This window comes from Lynx canadensis, chromosome D1 (genome assembly GCF_007474595.2).
Source record: "Lynx canadensis isolate LIC74 chromosome D1, mLynCan4.pri.v2, whole genome shotgun sequence".
Taxonomy (NCBI): Eukaryota; Metazoa; Chordata; class Mammalia; order Carnivora; family Felidae; genus Lynx; species Lynx canadensis.
The window spans coordinates 65871980-65887600 of record NC_044312.2 but is presented as its reverse complement, the minus strand read 5'-3'; the positions used below and the strand labels follow the sequence as shown (position 1 = coordinate 65887600).

Genomic DNA, 15621 nt, shown 5'->3' with positions numbered 1-15621 from the left:
GGCACCGGCCCAGCAATCAGAACAAGCAAGTTAGCCTCCTAGCGCTGCCCCCAACTGGCTGTGAGACTCGGGCAAATCCCCCTGAGCCTCCGTCTCCTGGTCTTTCTTTGAAACGGATATAATAAAACCTACCTCTTAGGGTTATCAGGAAGTTCAGTTATGATAATAATATGCAAAAGTGGCCATAGTCCAATGCCTGGGACTTAGTGGGTGGTCAGTGGATGTCAGTTCCTGTCCTTCTGAGTAACTAACTGACCAGGGAGGCACTTTGGGCAGGCAGCCCCTAGCTTAGCATGGTGATTTGTCTGGGTTTTTGTTAGCCGAGCCATCTTCTCTCTGACTTCAGCCCATGTTAATGGCAAAAGAGATGAATGGAGAAGAGTGGCACTTGGCTGTGGGATATAAGAAGGTCTGCCAGCAGATCTGCCAGTGGAGCTGGAGACGGGAACAGAAGTAGAGGCAGTGGCTGTGTGGGTGGCAATCAGACCCTCTGGCACATTATTATTCTGGAGAAAGCTTGGCTTGACCTAAACAAAACCAGTTTTTTGATAGCTTCTATATTTAACAGGTAATATATTGAGCAGACATTGGCCCCCAGGCAGGTGACATTTCTGAGCTCTTTTCTACCCTATTAAAATTATTTTTAATTGCGTTAAATTAAAATACTGCATACGAGTAGTATAAAAAACCTTAAAAACTTTAATCAGTGGTATTAGGCATGTAATGAAATACATCATTTCCTTGCCTCAAAACTTCCCTTTCCCTCATCCCATTTGACAAAGGCAACAATTTTCATTTCTCCTAGTTGTTTCTTCTTCTAACTTGCCCTCCACCATATTTCTGAAAAGTATATATAGTTATTTCTCTTTTTCTCACGTATATTGTGACATTATACACTTATTTCTTGATGTGTCAGTTTTAGATATTTACTTTGACTTCCTATTCCAGGACACAACAAGTTTTAGCTCTCTTCTGCCCTCTCCCCTAATGCATACACTCCCTCTCCCATACCCTTAATGTGGTTTTATCACTATTTAAATCAATATTATGTATTTACATCATTGTGATTATGAATATCTAAATATGATTCACCTGAACCACGTAATGTGCTATGATTATTATTTTCTCTGCTTAGTTTTCTAAGTACCTCTTAGCAGTTCTTTTGCAAATTTCAGGCAGAGTTCTAAAACCCTTTCAATGTGTTCAAATATAACAATTGTCTTATCAATTCCATTTTCTTCTTTTTATTTTATTTTATTTTTTTTTTCAGTATATGAAATGTATTGTCAAATTGGTTTCCATACAACACCTCCATTTCCTTCTTAAAAAGTATCTTCCGGGGCGCCTGAGTGGCTCAACCAGTTAAGCTTCTGACTCTTGATTTCAGCTCAGGTCCTGATCTCGAGGTTTGTGAGATCGAGTCCCACGTTGGGCTCTGTGCTGATGGAGCGGAGCCTGCTTGGGATTCTCTCTCTCCCTCTGTCTCTGCCCCTTCCCCGCTCAAAATAAATAAATAAACATTAAAAAAATGTTTTTAAAGTGTCTTATGAGGCTTCCCTGCCGTGGAGGGGCCTGATTCTTCAGGCTGGCTGTACACTTCTCCTCTGGGCCTTCCCATTAGCACCAGCCTGGGAATGCCCTTCACCATGCTCCTGTGTCAGTAGACCTCATGTCTTCTCTTTTGTTAGTTTACACGGGTAGGTATAGGTTTTTAAAAGCCTTCCACGCCTGAGAATGCCTTTCTACTCTCCTTTTATTGAGAATTTAGCTCAGTATAGAATTCCAAGTTGTGAGTAGTGAGTGCTCTATTTTTTTCAGGCATTCAGTGTTGTTTTAAGAAATCTAAAGTCATTTTTATTTTTGATCCTTTGAATGGAATCTATGAAAGCTTCTGTCTGGATGTTTTCAGGGTCTCATCCTTGTCCCTGTTGATGTGAAATTTCACAATAATGACCCTCACTATGGGACTTTTCCCACCTGTTATGCTGAAGGCCACTCAGTTGGCCTTTTCAATATGGATATTTGAGTCCTTTAGTTCTGAGACAGTTCCTTATATTTTTTCTTTGATAATTTTCTTCACTCCATATTCTCTGTTCTTTCTCTCTGGAACTTGTGTTAGTTGGCTGTTTAACTCCTCTAATTTTCTTCTCTTTTCTTAAATTTTTGTTCTATTTCTAGGAGATTTTCCATTTTTTTCTTCTAATCCTCTTCAGGATTTCTTTTTAAATTTCTGTTTTCATACTGTAATTTTTCAAGAATTTTACTTTGGTCTTTTGTTGTAGGTACATATTCATGTTTTGTGAATGCTTTTCTTATCTCTCTGAGGAAATTAATTACAAGATTTTCAAAACTTTTATTTTTTTTCCCCTGTATTAGCTTTGTTTCTTCCAAGTTCCCTCTTCTTTGTTTGTTTGATTTGGTGCATTTGTTTCATATTAAAGGCCTTCTTGAACTGTCTGGTGATTCTAGGTTGAGTTTTCATATTTAATAGTGAAATACTAAAAAGCCAATTGGATATTCTATCAGTTGGTAGGCTTTATACTTGGATGACTAGGCAGTGACTTAGCCATTTCATCTGGAGATCTTCAAATGCTAATATCTATACGTCTTTTCACTTGGGCAGGCCAGTTCAGTCTCCTGCCAAGCAGACATAGTCTTGCCTGTCAGTGTTCCCAGAGCTGGGATGATGGTGGTGGTGGTAAGACTTTGAGATCTCTCTTTTCAGGGTATAGATTTTTACCTAACAGTGTCTCTTCCTCCCTCTCTGTTATTCCTGGTACCCTGGAGCCCAGTACTTCTCTGGTCCCACTTCTCCAGAGGATAAATTTCTCTGTTGTAGCTCGAATAGGGAAGGGGGAGTCATCTGGCTGTGAAATTTAGGAGGGGATCTGAGGGTTTATCTGTTTCTTTCACAGACTTATAATCAATCTTCCTATTTTTAACTCCTTCCTCACCTCCACCTCTAGAGTAACTTCGTATCTCCAATTCCCAGGCCTTTCTGGGTTCTGTGGCTCATATGAGCTTACCACCTGTTGGCACCCCCTCGGCAGACCACTAGGGTTTATCTTTCTGCTGTGCCCATTACTGCTCCTCCACTGATATGCCACTTCCAGGATATTTATATTGTCTTGGCTTCCATTTTCTTTGTCCTTAAGGATTTGTACTTTAAAAAATTTTTAATTTCAGTATAGTTAGCATACAGTGTAATATTAGTTTCAGGTGTACAATATAGTGATTTGGCACTTCCATACAACACCTGGTGCCCATCACAAGTGCACTCCTTAATCCCCATCACCTGTTTCACGTATCCACCCACCTACCTCTCCTCTGGTTACCATCCATTGTTCTCTGTAGTTAGGAATCTGTTTTTTGGTTTGTCTCTCTCTTGTCCTTTGCTCGTTTGTTTTCTTTCTTAAATTCCACATATGAGTGAACTCATATGGTATTTGTCTTTCTCTGACTTATTTAGCTTAGCATGAAAAAAAATTTTAAGTGTCTTCGGAGTATAGAGTATTGTAACTCCATCTGTGTTGTTGCAAATGGCAGGATTTAATTCTTTTTTATGGCTGAATAATATTCCAGTGTGTGTGTGTGTGTGTGTGTGTGTGTGTATGTGTATCATGTTTTCTTTATCCATTCATTCATCAACCGATGGACACTTGGGCTGTTTCCATAATTTGGCTATTGTAGATAATGCTGCCAGAAACATGGGGGTGTATGTGTCCCATTGAATTAGTGTTTTTGTATTTTTTGGGTAAATATCCAGTAGCATGGTTACTGGATTGTAGGGGAGTTCTATTTTTAACTTTTAGAGGAAACTCCATACTCTTTTACACCAGTTTTTAAGGATTTATACTTTATTATTTTTTGTTTGTTGTGTGTATGTGTGTGTGTGTGTGAGAGAGAGAGAGAGACAGAGACAGAGACAGAGACAGAGACAGAGACAGAGACAGAGATGGGGAGAATTCCAAGCAGGCTTCTCACTGACAGTGCAGAGCCCAACACCAGGCTCTTTGCAGGGCTTGATCTCACCACTGCAAGATCACAACTCAAGCTGATATTGAGAGTTGGATGCTTAACCAGCTGAGCCAGCCTGGTGCCCCAAGGATTTATACTTGAAAAAAAAATCTATTTACTCTCATGTTAGGTTTTGAGAGGAAACAGATATACCTATTCTACTGTCCTATTTAATTAGAACTAAGCTTCTCCCCCCAAGGCTCTACAGTGAGGTAGCTATGGAAGTAAAAGCAGTAAGTGAAACTAGAAGGACATTTGCTTGTTGTTTCTCATCTCTTTAGTTGTGACTTAACAACTTTGGCTGATTTTTTCATGTACTTCTGACAGGTCTTTCTCCTTTCAGCAAAAGGTAAACTTCTAATCTGAGTTAATTGGCAGTTGCAGGGATGAAGTCCAATGACTTCCCTTCTGCAGCAAGGGAATAGTTGGGGTAGGGGAAGCTTGCCCTCTCTTGCTTCTCCTATTACTTATATTGAAGGGAGAGGGTTCAGGATTGAGGAAGGGACATCCCCCTTTGCCCTGTTCTGCATTCACATCTAGCTTGCCAGATGTAGCCATGCTTAGCAGGTCACTGGCTGTGGATCAATAGGAAATTTTAGTGGCTTCAAATCTGCCAGTGGGGGATTGGGAAGGCTCAGCAAGTTGGAGAGAGAGACATTGTTAGCCTTGTATCAAGCTTCTTTGGGAGATGTCACTTATTTAGACGGGAGAGAGGAACTGCACCTGCTGTCTCTTTAGCTCACCTGCAGGTGGTAGAGACTTGGGATACAACTGTGAGTACCCCACCATGCTTCTTGGATTTCATGAACTTTGCCAGTTATTAATACTGCAGCGATATCCTTTCCTCCCAGCTGTATCAGCATTTATTTACCAAGCTAACTGTCTTTTTCTTACCTCCTTGTCAGAAACGTGTGCTGTCAACAATGGAGGCTGCGATCGCACCTGTAAGGATACTTCAACAGGTGTTCATTGCAGTTGTCCCGTTGGATTCACCCTCCAGTTGGATGGGAAGACTTGTAAAGGTAGCCTGTGCCTCTCCATGCTGCTAATGTATGGGGATGAAGGAAGCTCTTCCCCTCCATATCTCCTGAGTGATTCCGGATTTGCTTATGATTCATATTGATCGAAGCTTTTCTTCCCTGGACTAGTGGAAGGTTATAATTGAGTAAGCTTAATTAGAACCAACTTAATTACACTAACTATTGAGAAGGTCAGCTTCAGCAAGCATCAGATGACCCATTCAGGTAGGGCCTTATTAGAAAAAGGTGGAAGCTCAAGAAAACATTCATTTGCAGGTGATAATATCAACATCTTATAAATAACAATCTAGAGACTATTTATAAATAACAGCCAAGATTATTATCCAGAGAACATAATGAATAACTATAAAATTAGCTTTTACTAATGAATAGATACCTCAGTGACCTGCTAGCATTTCATGGGCAAGAGTACAAAGGCTTAGTTCTTTAACATGATAAAAAGTAGACAACCAGTTACCAGATGAAACTGAGAGAAGATAAGATTAATTTGAGTATCAGGAATCATTTAAAAGCATTGAGACTACTTGATTGTTGTGTAATTTGCCAAAGCAAATGTTCTAATTCCTTATAAACTGAAGCATTAAACTGGAATGGAAAGTATGCCCAAGGGAGCCATCTTATCTTGAGAGAGCAGGGCAAGAATGAAACTATAATAGGACATCACCATTCTTTCCCATAATATGTGTCCTTAATGCTAGTCCAGGGTAGCACAAGTCAGAGTTCTCAAGGGGACAAGACACTTGTCTTTCCAAATCAGTTAAGCCAGACTAGAAAACATGTGTAAGATTAAAAACATCAGCAAACATCCTTAAACGCTTTTATGGGTCTGTTTTTGTTTCAGAGAGTAATGAAGCACGCACACAATAGCACTTCAGGGATTTGTGGAAAACCAGGCAAGTATCGCTCTCTGATTTGCCGATGCTTACCTGTTACAGATATTGATGAGTGCCAGACCCGCAATGGAGGTTGCGATCATTTCTGCAAAAACACCGTGGGCAGTTTTGACTGCAGCTGCAGAAAGGGATTTAAATTATTAACAGATGAGAAGTCTTGCCAAGGTATGTGCTGAAACATAGCTGTGCTGTGCAATGCCCGCTGGTTGGAGCAGAGAAGACGAAACCCCACTTTGGCAGAGACTGGCTCATTGGGTTTCTTGATGGAGTCATTAATCCAACCTCCAGTCCATGCTTCACTTATTTCATCTGTTGGTAGAGTAAAAACACCAATGTAGCTCACAAGTATTAACGATTAGAGAACACCTTAAAGAATCCATCTGGTGTGATTACAGCAGAGCTGGCTGCTAGAAATGGAATGGATCACAGAGTGTAAACAGGGTTGCATTAGGGTGTTGAGATTATGAAGAATTTTTCTTTTCTAAAAATTTCCTTTAATTTTGAGGATTTTGTAATAAAACTTGGTGGAAAAAGTATGTTGATTGAGTTAACATACCTTACCTTTTCCTAGCGAAAAGTTGGGGTCAACCCATAATCAAGGTCATGTACCAGTTGATCTCTTCCTTATAGCCCTTGTTTTAATGACCAGCCTTTGGTGCTTGGGGAGAGGGACGGTGGAGAGGGAAGGGGAATTGAGTGAAGGCAAGGCTGGTGGGTCCTCGGGCAGGATTGCAGACCCCCTCTTACATGCTTTCCCCCCACACAAGAGGTGTGGTAAGGGAGCATCTTTGGGGAGCAGTTGTTGATATTAATAACTCTTATGGATGGGAGTAAGCTTTGTTGGGTGAGAAGCATCATATCTAGTTTCAGATGAGCACCTTTTATGCCCTATGGATATATAGGAAGCAGCTTTCAGGAAAGATGTGCTGTAATGTATTCTTGTTCCATTTCTGGAAATAAGAACAGCCTAACTTATTTTGTTAGAAATCCCAGAATTAAATTAAAATCAGAAAATAATATCTGATTTCACTTTAGGTAATAAAAATGGAACATTACCTTCTTTTAGCCTTATGGTATGAATTAGGTTTCTCTCTTGTTTTTTTTTTTTTTTCCTCCTAATACATAATTTGTCAGGCAGTTCAAGTATAGCCCCCTTTAAATTCAGCAAGATCATTCTAGATGAGTATTGCATGGCTTTCTTCTATTTGACTTGGAAAGCAAATTTGATGTTGCACATAATGTTTCCTAATGTATAGGGCAAGAAATACTGTTTAAGCTGTGTAAACACATTAAAAAGGAATTAGAAAAGTGATCTCATTATTTTTGGCAAAGCAACAGCCCATCATGCGCAGCCAAAGCCAGCTACTGAACAAGTCCACATTCCCAACAACTGGTTGATGTTAATCACAGAATTCAGAGAGTGACATCAATTACTAGGGAAGAAATGGACTTTTTTCCTATTTTTCACTGATCAGAACAAATATTTTCACAGAACAAATTTACTGAGGAAATTGCCAAGATTTCTGGGAAAAGCAAATGATGAAGAGATTTTGTAAGAATTTGCCCTTTCTAATTTCATTTTTTCATTCCTCCAGTTCCTTCCAAATGTTTGGTTTTTATTAACATAGTTTCTTGTGGCACATTTGGTGTTGAAAAAGAGATCTAGCTCTGGGCTAATTGGCTTCCACTGAGTTCTGTACTGGTCCTGGTTTATCCATTTGGAGACACAAGTCATAACTCTATTTAAAAAAAACCCTCCAAAGAGTTGAGGAAATGAAGCACTGAAATTCTAGTCTACAGGAAAGATGTGAAGACCAGACCAGGGAAGAAGAGATGATTAAATCGACAAAGGCAGCCTCCTGAGGCTAGTTTCCAGGACCTCAGCTGAAGCCAGCAATGCCTCCACATTGAACCAGGACAGGAGGGGCCTTGTGGGGCTGAACCGTGGCAGAAGAACAAAGCCAAGGGATTGGCCAAGAGGATCCAGTTTGGAGCTTAAACACCAAATTTTCGTGTCTGCAATAGAAACTCACTGAGGATGTTTGTGTTCATGCATTCTTTTAGTGCAGAGGACATTAAAACCGAGGATAAATTGGACTCCTGGGGCCAGAAGACTAATTCTGGAAAGACAGGAACCAGATTTATCTCCAACCCAGCTGTTTTCTCCTTTCAATTTGCTAGAGCTTATATAATTAGTACTGCTGTTTTACCAATAGTAATATAACAACAATAATGTGTGGGTTGCACCTTATAGTTTACAAACCCTTTTAAGGTATGCTGTCTCATTTAGCTTCATTTAAATATTTTAAATTACTCAGCTCTGCAAATAGGCATGTGAGAAAGACCAACTGAGCTTAAAGACAAGTGCAGTTTGCAACAGAATTTGGAAATAAGGATTCTGGTTGTGAGTATACTTATTATAGGCTGCCCAACATTGTCTAAACACAAGTGAGCAAGAGAACTGATACTTTTAAAATTCTGTTGGTGTTGTTTTTGTTGTCAGTCAATAGGTGGAATTACAAATGCTCTTTCCACTCATCCCTCAGAGTTGGTTTCAGCTCCCCTCTCCCTTTGACAATTACAGATGTGGATGAATGCTCTTTGGATAGGACCTGTGACCACAGCTGCATCAACCACCCTGGCACATTTGCATGTGCTTGCAACAGAGGGTACACCCTCTATGGCTTCACCCACTGTGGAGGTGAGCAGAATATCCCTCTAGAGTCAGGTGAACCTGGGCCTGCAGGGGAGGCCTAGCTCCCAAGGTTTCTCCAGATCAGGGTCAATTTTCCTATATTGGGGAGTGAATGGGATGTTTTAGTCCCTGTATAGTCGTAGTGACTTCATCAACTCAAGGGAAACATCTGCTAAGGGAAATCTATCACACTGATCCCTTTAACGTGTTGAGTGTGAAATGGAGCAGAGAGAAGAAGTGAACTAATCAACTGTGAATTCTTTGTTGACTTTATTGACATAGTTGTATTCAGTGGAAGGGTCTCTCAGGAGCTGATATCCTGTCTGTTGGAACTTCCCAGTGGATAGGAAAGTCACAGTCCTCAGAGAGGGCACCAACCAATTCCACAGCCTTACTGTGCACAGGAACTAGCTGAAAAACCTTTTTAAAGCTTGGAGCTGGTCTTTGGACAGGTCTTTGAGCTGGGAGTGGGACTGTCGACTTGATCTCTCTGTGCTGTGCCCATGTAGCAGCATGTTCTGATGTCATTTGTCCTTATTTTCATGTAGACTATGGCATAAATAAGATTTGACATCAAATGACTCCCCCCCCCACAATTCTGAATGACTTGGGCTTCTTAAAGGTATTACTGAGTATCCGAATATTTGGGAACTACTGGCCTAAATACTTCCTTCCCAATCCTTGTGTTCTATACATAATAAGAATGGAGCGTAGTGGGATTTGGTATAGATAGTATTGTCTGTCTTCTTTTCGATACATCCTTGGCATGGCTAAAAATGTACTTTTCCAGTCCACCAAGAATATATTCAAGAAAATATTCCCTGAATATGGATGTGTGTCTGGGTTTTTGATGGACCACCTTCCAACCTAGACTCAGTCTCAGGTTGATGGGAATTAGTGCAAGTCATTTTCCTTTTCTATATTCCACCTACTGAATATGAACTGTCAAGTGAAGAATCCTAATTCTATCTCCCTTGGTATGTAGCCCAGGAGGATGGGCTATGCAGTGCTTGAGCTTGGACATCTGAAAGTAGAGTGTGCCCCCCTTCTGAGTATCCTGAATGGGGGAAATGTTTGGTCAAGAACGGAACTTGAGACCATCCTGGCGAGGCCTATGCCAGGAAATCCACTGAGTGGGGAGTGGGGTCTGCTGGTGCCAGGTGCACATCCTGAAGGCAGTTAGCACCTTCCCTTTGTTTAGTGAGTTCAACCATGTGACTTCCTCAAGGGAGGGACAGCGCCAGCCCGGTCATCCATGGGCTGCTGTGACAGGAGAGTGTTTTGTTCCACAGACACCAACGAGTGCAGCGTCAACAACGGAGGCTGTCAGCAGGTCTGTGTGAACACTGTGGGCAGCTATGAATGCCGATGCCACTCTGCATACAAGCTCCACTGGAATAAAAAAGACTGTGTGGGTAAGGGGTACCGAGGCTCACAGTCAGCGGGCTCACACTGCCACTGGCAGCTCTCTCCCATGTCCAACTGGGCCCGGAGTGCACTTGACCATCCCTTCACTGATTCTTCTCCCCTCAGCAGCAGCAGCCATTCTTTAAATAGTTCAAAAACAGGAGATACTTTACAGGCTCTTTGGTGTTTCCTTCTGTGCTTCTGTGTAGGTTGGAGCACTTCTGTTTTTCTGGTTGTTTTTCTGCATGGAAAAAAATAGCATACAAATAGCTTCTTTACCTTGGAGGGACATGGCGCCCTGTGTCTTGTGTTCTGTGCTGGGTATCAGTTCCACCTTCTTTTCTTGGGGCCTTGGATGTCTGGAACTCAGCTGCCTTTATCATGCCTGGAAGTGTCCTTCTCTTTCTATAAGTGTCTGCTTTTTGTCCTGTCTAGAAGTGAAGGGGGTCCTGCCCACTAGTGTATCACCCCATGTGTCCCTGCATTGCGGTAGGAGTGGTGGAGGAGACAGATGCTTCCTCAGATGTCACTCTGGCATTCACCTCTCTTCAGGTGAGTGGGTCTCAGTCCCTGGGGCAAGTCCTCATGCCAGAACCAGGCCTTCCTGGCCTTTAGGTGTTAAACACCCTCAAAGGATTTCCAGGTGTTTGACCAGCTGCCCCCTGACCACCAGAGGCCCATGCCTTGACACCCATATGCTGAGCATTTGTCTAGTGGTCCACGTGGAATGGGAGGTGGGGGGTGATTTTAGCTCCTACCAGGAGAGACCGTAACCTTGCTTTCATGTTGACAACCCACATTCTGTCTGTCAGGACTGCAAGAGGCCTACTCTGTCACCTGCGGCTCTTCCTCTTCTCTCAGGAGCAAACAGCAAAAATCCAATGACTCTGCTTTCGGGGGTAATTACCAAATCTGCGTGTTCTCTCTGGGGTTTACTGTGTTAAATGGGCTTCATTCTTGAGGTGCAGTTCTGGGCGTTGGCTTTATTTTCTTTTCTCTTAATCTCCTCATTGCTGTGAGTGCGTTACAGAATGTTCTTGCCCACAGCCTTGGTGCCTGAAAACTGACTCACTGTGTAACAAATACTTACTGACTGTCCACCGTGTGCTAGGATGCTCTGTGTTCAGCCCTGGTGGGTTGTCATCTTGGGCAAAGGTGCACAGAACTCTGAGATCTGGAGGTTCGGGTCTCTCAAACTCCCTGTACCCCAGAGCACCTCAAAGGCCCAGAAGGCAATGTGTGCCTGGAGCACATGGAGTTGGTAGAGATAGACATGGTCATGACGGGGCGCAAGGATTCTCTCCAGAGAAAAAGGCCTGAACACTTTCTCGTTTGTCAAAAGACAAAGAATGAAATTTAAAGCTTTTAAGTAGCCTTGTCCTCCTCGATTTAGATATCTCTATGATTATGTCATGAGAATATTTGAATGAGCAAATAGTTCCTGATGTCTGTATTACATATATGAGCAGAGCTAGCTGGTAATAATACTCAAATATATTTATTGAGCAGTTAAAACATACCAGCCTCTATATTACATGTATTATCTGATCTAATCCACACTGCAACCCTCGGCGCAATTTTGCTATTATCCTCATTAACCAGATGAAGAAACTGAGGTTCAGAGAGGTGAAATGATATACCCAATGTGACTCAGATAGGAAATAGTGGAGCCAGGATTTTAACCAGAAGTCTAGATCTAGAGTCGTAAGCATCATCCTTCACTGCCTCTCTTGCCTAACATTTGGACCCAGTCAGAACAGATATCATGGTCTGTTTCACCAAATCCCTCAGTGATGGGCACTTGGAAATTTAGGCCAACCCCAGGATGGGCAAGCAAATAGTTAATGGTCATTCAGTTCTTACTTTGTGCCAGACAGTAGGATAAACTTTTTTTTTATTATCTCATTTAATCCTCATAAGGATTACATAATCCTCATGTAAGTACCCCAATTTTGTCTGTTTTACAAATGAGGAAACTGAGGCTTAGGGAGCTTTAGTAACTTGCTTAAGTTCTCATCATAAGTCAAAGAGCTAAAGCATGAATCCTGGTCTTTGGCTCCAGAACTTGACATATGATTAAGACTGATTGTGGGAGGGAGAGCAGAATTTTGCACAAGAGGCCCTAAAAGTGGGACTGTCGCTTTCCCCAGACCCTGAACATCCTAGCCACATTTAGTGATTGCCATCCCTGTCTGCTCCCTCAACCTTGTCCTCCCAGGAAAGACTTATCCAGGAGAATCTGCCCTTCACCATTTCCATCAGCAGTCTTGTTTAAATTTGAACTAGGAGATTCTGGTCTTCTTTCTTGGGAAGGCATAAAAGTGACTTCATCGTTCATCTCAGCGTTCAGGTTGTTTTAGGTTCTCTCTTTATTATATTCGAACACAGGATTCACTTCAGATGAAGGGATAAGTGTAACTCTTAGGAGGCTCCTGGTGTCCCCAGCCTCAGGGTAACGGGCACTCCATGATCCAAATCTTTTGTGGTCTCAGAGTAAGAGAGGAGCTCAGGGTGTGCAGTGTATAGCCTACGGATAGCTTGCCACTACCCACCAGGTATTTCCATTCCTTTGTCTCTGAAGATAACATCTCTCACTTGTTTCTTTCTGAAGATGTCGCCACCATCAGGACAAGTGTAACCTTTAAACTAAATGAAGGCAAGTGTAGTTTGAAAAAGGCTGAGCGGTTTCCCGAGGGTCTGCGGCCAGCACTACCAGGTATGGAATCAGATGGCTGGTGCAGGGAGCTTGCCTGCATGTTGGGAAAAGGGCCTGTAACAAGCTGAGCCCTTCAGATGGGATTGAACAGTCCAGAATCTGCAAGGACTCTCTTCGCAGGAGGAAGAGGAGCTAACCTAGCACCTCTGTATAGTTCTGGAGTTATACTTCAGGGTTTCCTTTGCCAGGTACAGATGGTAAAGCTCTGGGGTAACATATGAGTTCACAGGAATCAATAAGGACTTTAAGATGCATTGTCAATTTGTGATCATATTGGGTTAAATTTTCTAGATCTTAGAGTCACTTGGAATATAAGCCAAAGAAATGAAAGAGGTTTGGCTCAGGATAATCTTTGATGAACTAAGAAGTAATATCCAGCTTTCCTGCTGGATCCAGACTTTGGAGGCAGTGACTCCATTAGCTTCAGCAGAACAAACACCATCCAAGTAGAACTGGCCTTTCAGAGAACAGAACGCAACACTCCTTCTGCAGCTCACATTTCCAGTATTATTTCATAGAATAATTTTAGAGATTAAAAAAAATCAGGATTCATGGATTAGGGATGCTTCTTTCCTTAGTTTACCTCTAATAAATCATACAAATGAACAAAGCTCACTGTAGTCACTTTTGCCTGTTTTTTTTTAAGAAACTAATTGAGATTAATTTTGGTACCTCCATTTGATGGGATTTTTTTTTAAGTTTGTTTACTTTTGAGAGAGAGAGTGCATGTGTGCATGCGTGCATGCATGCATGCGAGCAGGGGAGGGGCAGAGAGAGAGGGAGAGAGAGAATCCCAAGCAGGCTCTGTGCTGTCAGCACAGAGCCCAACATGGGGCTCGATCTCATGAACCATGAGATCATAACCTGAGCTGAAACTGAGATCAGTCAATTAACCGACTGAGCCACCCAGGTGCCCCCCATTTGATGGGATATTATGCAGCTATTAATTATGTGTTTCCAAAGAATGTTTAATGACAAAGGAAAATGTTCTTATAATAAAATGCTAAGATGGAGAAGGGGAGAGTAAGATTTTGTGTATCTAAACAACCCAAACTATGTAAGAAAAAGTGGGACTAGATGGAAAAGAAGGGAAACTCACCATTTCATCAGTAGTAGTAATAACTAGGTGGGAGGATGCAGGAGATTTTAATTTTTAATTTTTTTTTTGCATTTTCCAAATTCTCCACAGTGAGCATTTATACTTTTAGATCAGAGGGAAAAAGCATTATTTTAAAAGAGACTTGGTCTTTAGTTTCTTTAATGGTATTATACTATGTTAACTTCTTAGTGTTGATAAATATACATGTTAATGTAAGATGTTAGCATTAGGGGAAACAACCAAGTGTATACGGGAACTCTCAGTTCTATCTGAGCAATTTATCTGTAAATCTAAACTTATTTCAAAATAAAAAGTTTAAAATATAGATTTGGGAAAATTGAAGGAGAGAAATATTCAAAATGACTGTTTAGTTTGAGATTTGAAGTTAGCCTTTTGAAAAGGTAAGATGGATTTTTAGGGGAAATTTAGGTGTGAGGGAGAATTAATCTGCCTCCTCCTTCCTTTGGCTCCTGATCACCCATTGCTTTGAACATCCTTGTAGTGTTGAAGAAAAATATGATACAGATGATACATCAGTTGAGTAAAGTAAGAGTTTAAAATATAGATAAATCAGGGGCACCTGGGTGGCTCAGTCAGTTAAGCCTCCGACTTCAGCTCAGGTCACTCACGGTTGGTGAGTTCGAGCCCCATGTTGGGCTCAGAGTCTGGAGCCTGCTTCGGATTCTGTCTCGCTCTCTCCCTGCCCCTCCCCCACTTGTGCTCTGTCTCTCTCTCTCTCACTCTCAAAAATAAATAAACATTAAAATTTTAAAAATCAGACAAATCAGTTGTGTGGATGATAATGTGGTTTGGGTTAACAGCCATTAGTTAAAATATACACTGGAAGCCATGGGGAGGGGAGGAGGAGAGATGGCCAGAGTCTGGAATAGGGATGTGCAGAGCCTTGCCTTACACAACACTTTCCCTCCCACCCTAGATGCCTTCATGATATTGTTTGGTTCTCTAGATGCTTTGTTCTGTATATTGCTCCTGGTTATTTCAAAATGAGACCTCACTGTTAATGTGCTTTCCAGCTTCCCCTTCAGGTTAGAATTACTCCAAGGTCAGTTTGCCTGAAAGCAGGAGTTGGTTTTCTTTCTACTTTTATGCTCATTCCCTGTTTGAAGCCTCAGCCCCTGCTTGGTACATCACAGTCCAGCTCTAAGGAAATCAACTGTGAGAACACGAGCACACCTTAGCAGACTGTCAGTTAGGAATGCAAGGCGACCCTGGTGTCCTGTCTTCCACATATGTGGCTGGTCAGTCAGAAACATCTAGCATTCACCCATGCAAATAATTTTCAAGGGCTAAATTGTTAAGTTATATAGGAGGCAATACTGGCTCTTTGAATTTAAAATGTCATCGTGCTCCTAGCTGCAACGTCTTGGCATCTGGAGTTAATCACTTAGTCCCTTGAGAGTTGTTTTAATCAAATGTTTACTGAGCTCTAGCGAATGTTCAACTGAGTGCTTTGCCAGGATCTGGCTTCCGATAATTTTGTTTCTTCATACAGAGAAGCACAGCTCAGTAAAAGAGAGCTTCCGCTACGCAAACCTTACATGCAGCTCTGGCAAGCAAGTCCCAGGAGCCCCTGGCCGAACAAGCGCCACTAAGGAAATGTTTATCACTGTTGAGTTTGAACTTGAAACTAACCAAAAGGAGGTGACAGGTTGGTTTGAACACAGTCTTTGGTGTCAGGCTGCTCACAGCTTGCTCCTTACTCTTTTGCCTTTCACTTTTCATCATTCTTGGGG

General features: G+C 41.8%; 1 protein-coding gene across 3 annotated transcripts in view; it reads left to right on the top strand.

Moving 5' to 3' along the window:
* Positions 1-15621, top strand: part of SCUBE2 (signal peptide, CUB domain and EGF like domain containing 2) — a 63539-nt gene that overhangs the window by 22806 nt on the left and 25112 nt on the right. For 2 of the 3 annotated variants that reach the window (XM_030332926.1, XM_030332925.1), the window contains exons 8-15: positions 4923-5039; positions 5993-6115; positions 8535-8651; positions 9938-10060; positions 10488-10604; positions 10865-10951; positions 12664-12768; positions 15381-15536. In XM_030332926.1, coding sequence (XP_030188786.1) covers positions 4923-5039; positions 5993-6115; positions 8535-8651; positions 9938-10060; positions 10488-10604; positions 10865-10951; positions 12664-12768; positions 15381-15536 — 945 coding nt within the window. The remainder of the gene's footprint in view (positions 1-4922; positions 5040-5992; positions 6116-8534; positions 8652-9937; positions 10061-10487; positions 10605-10864; positions 10952-12663; positions 12769-15380; positions 15537-15621) is intronic. The other variant, XM_030332928.1, reaches the window with a different exon arrangement.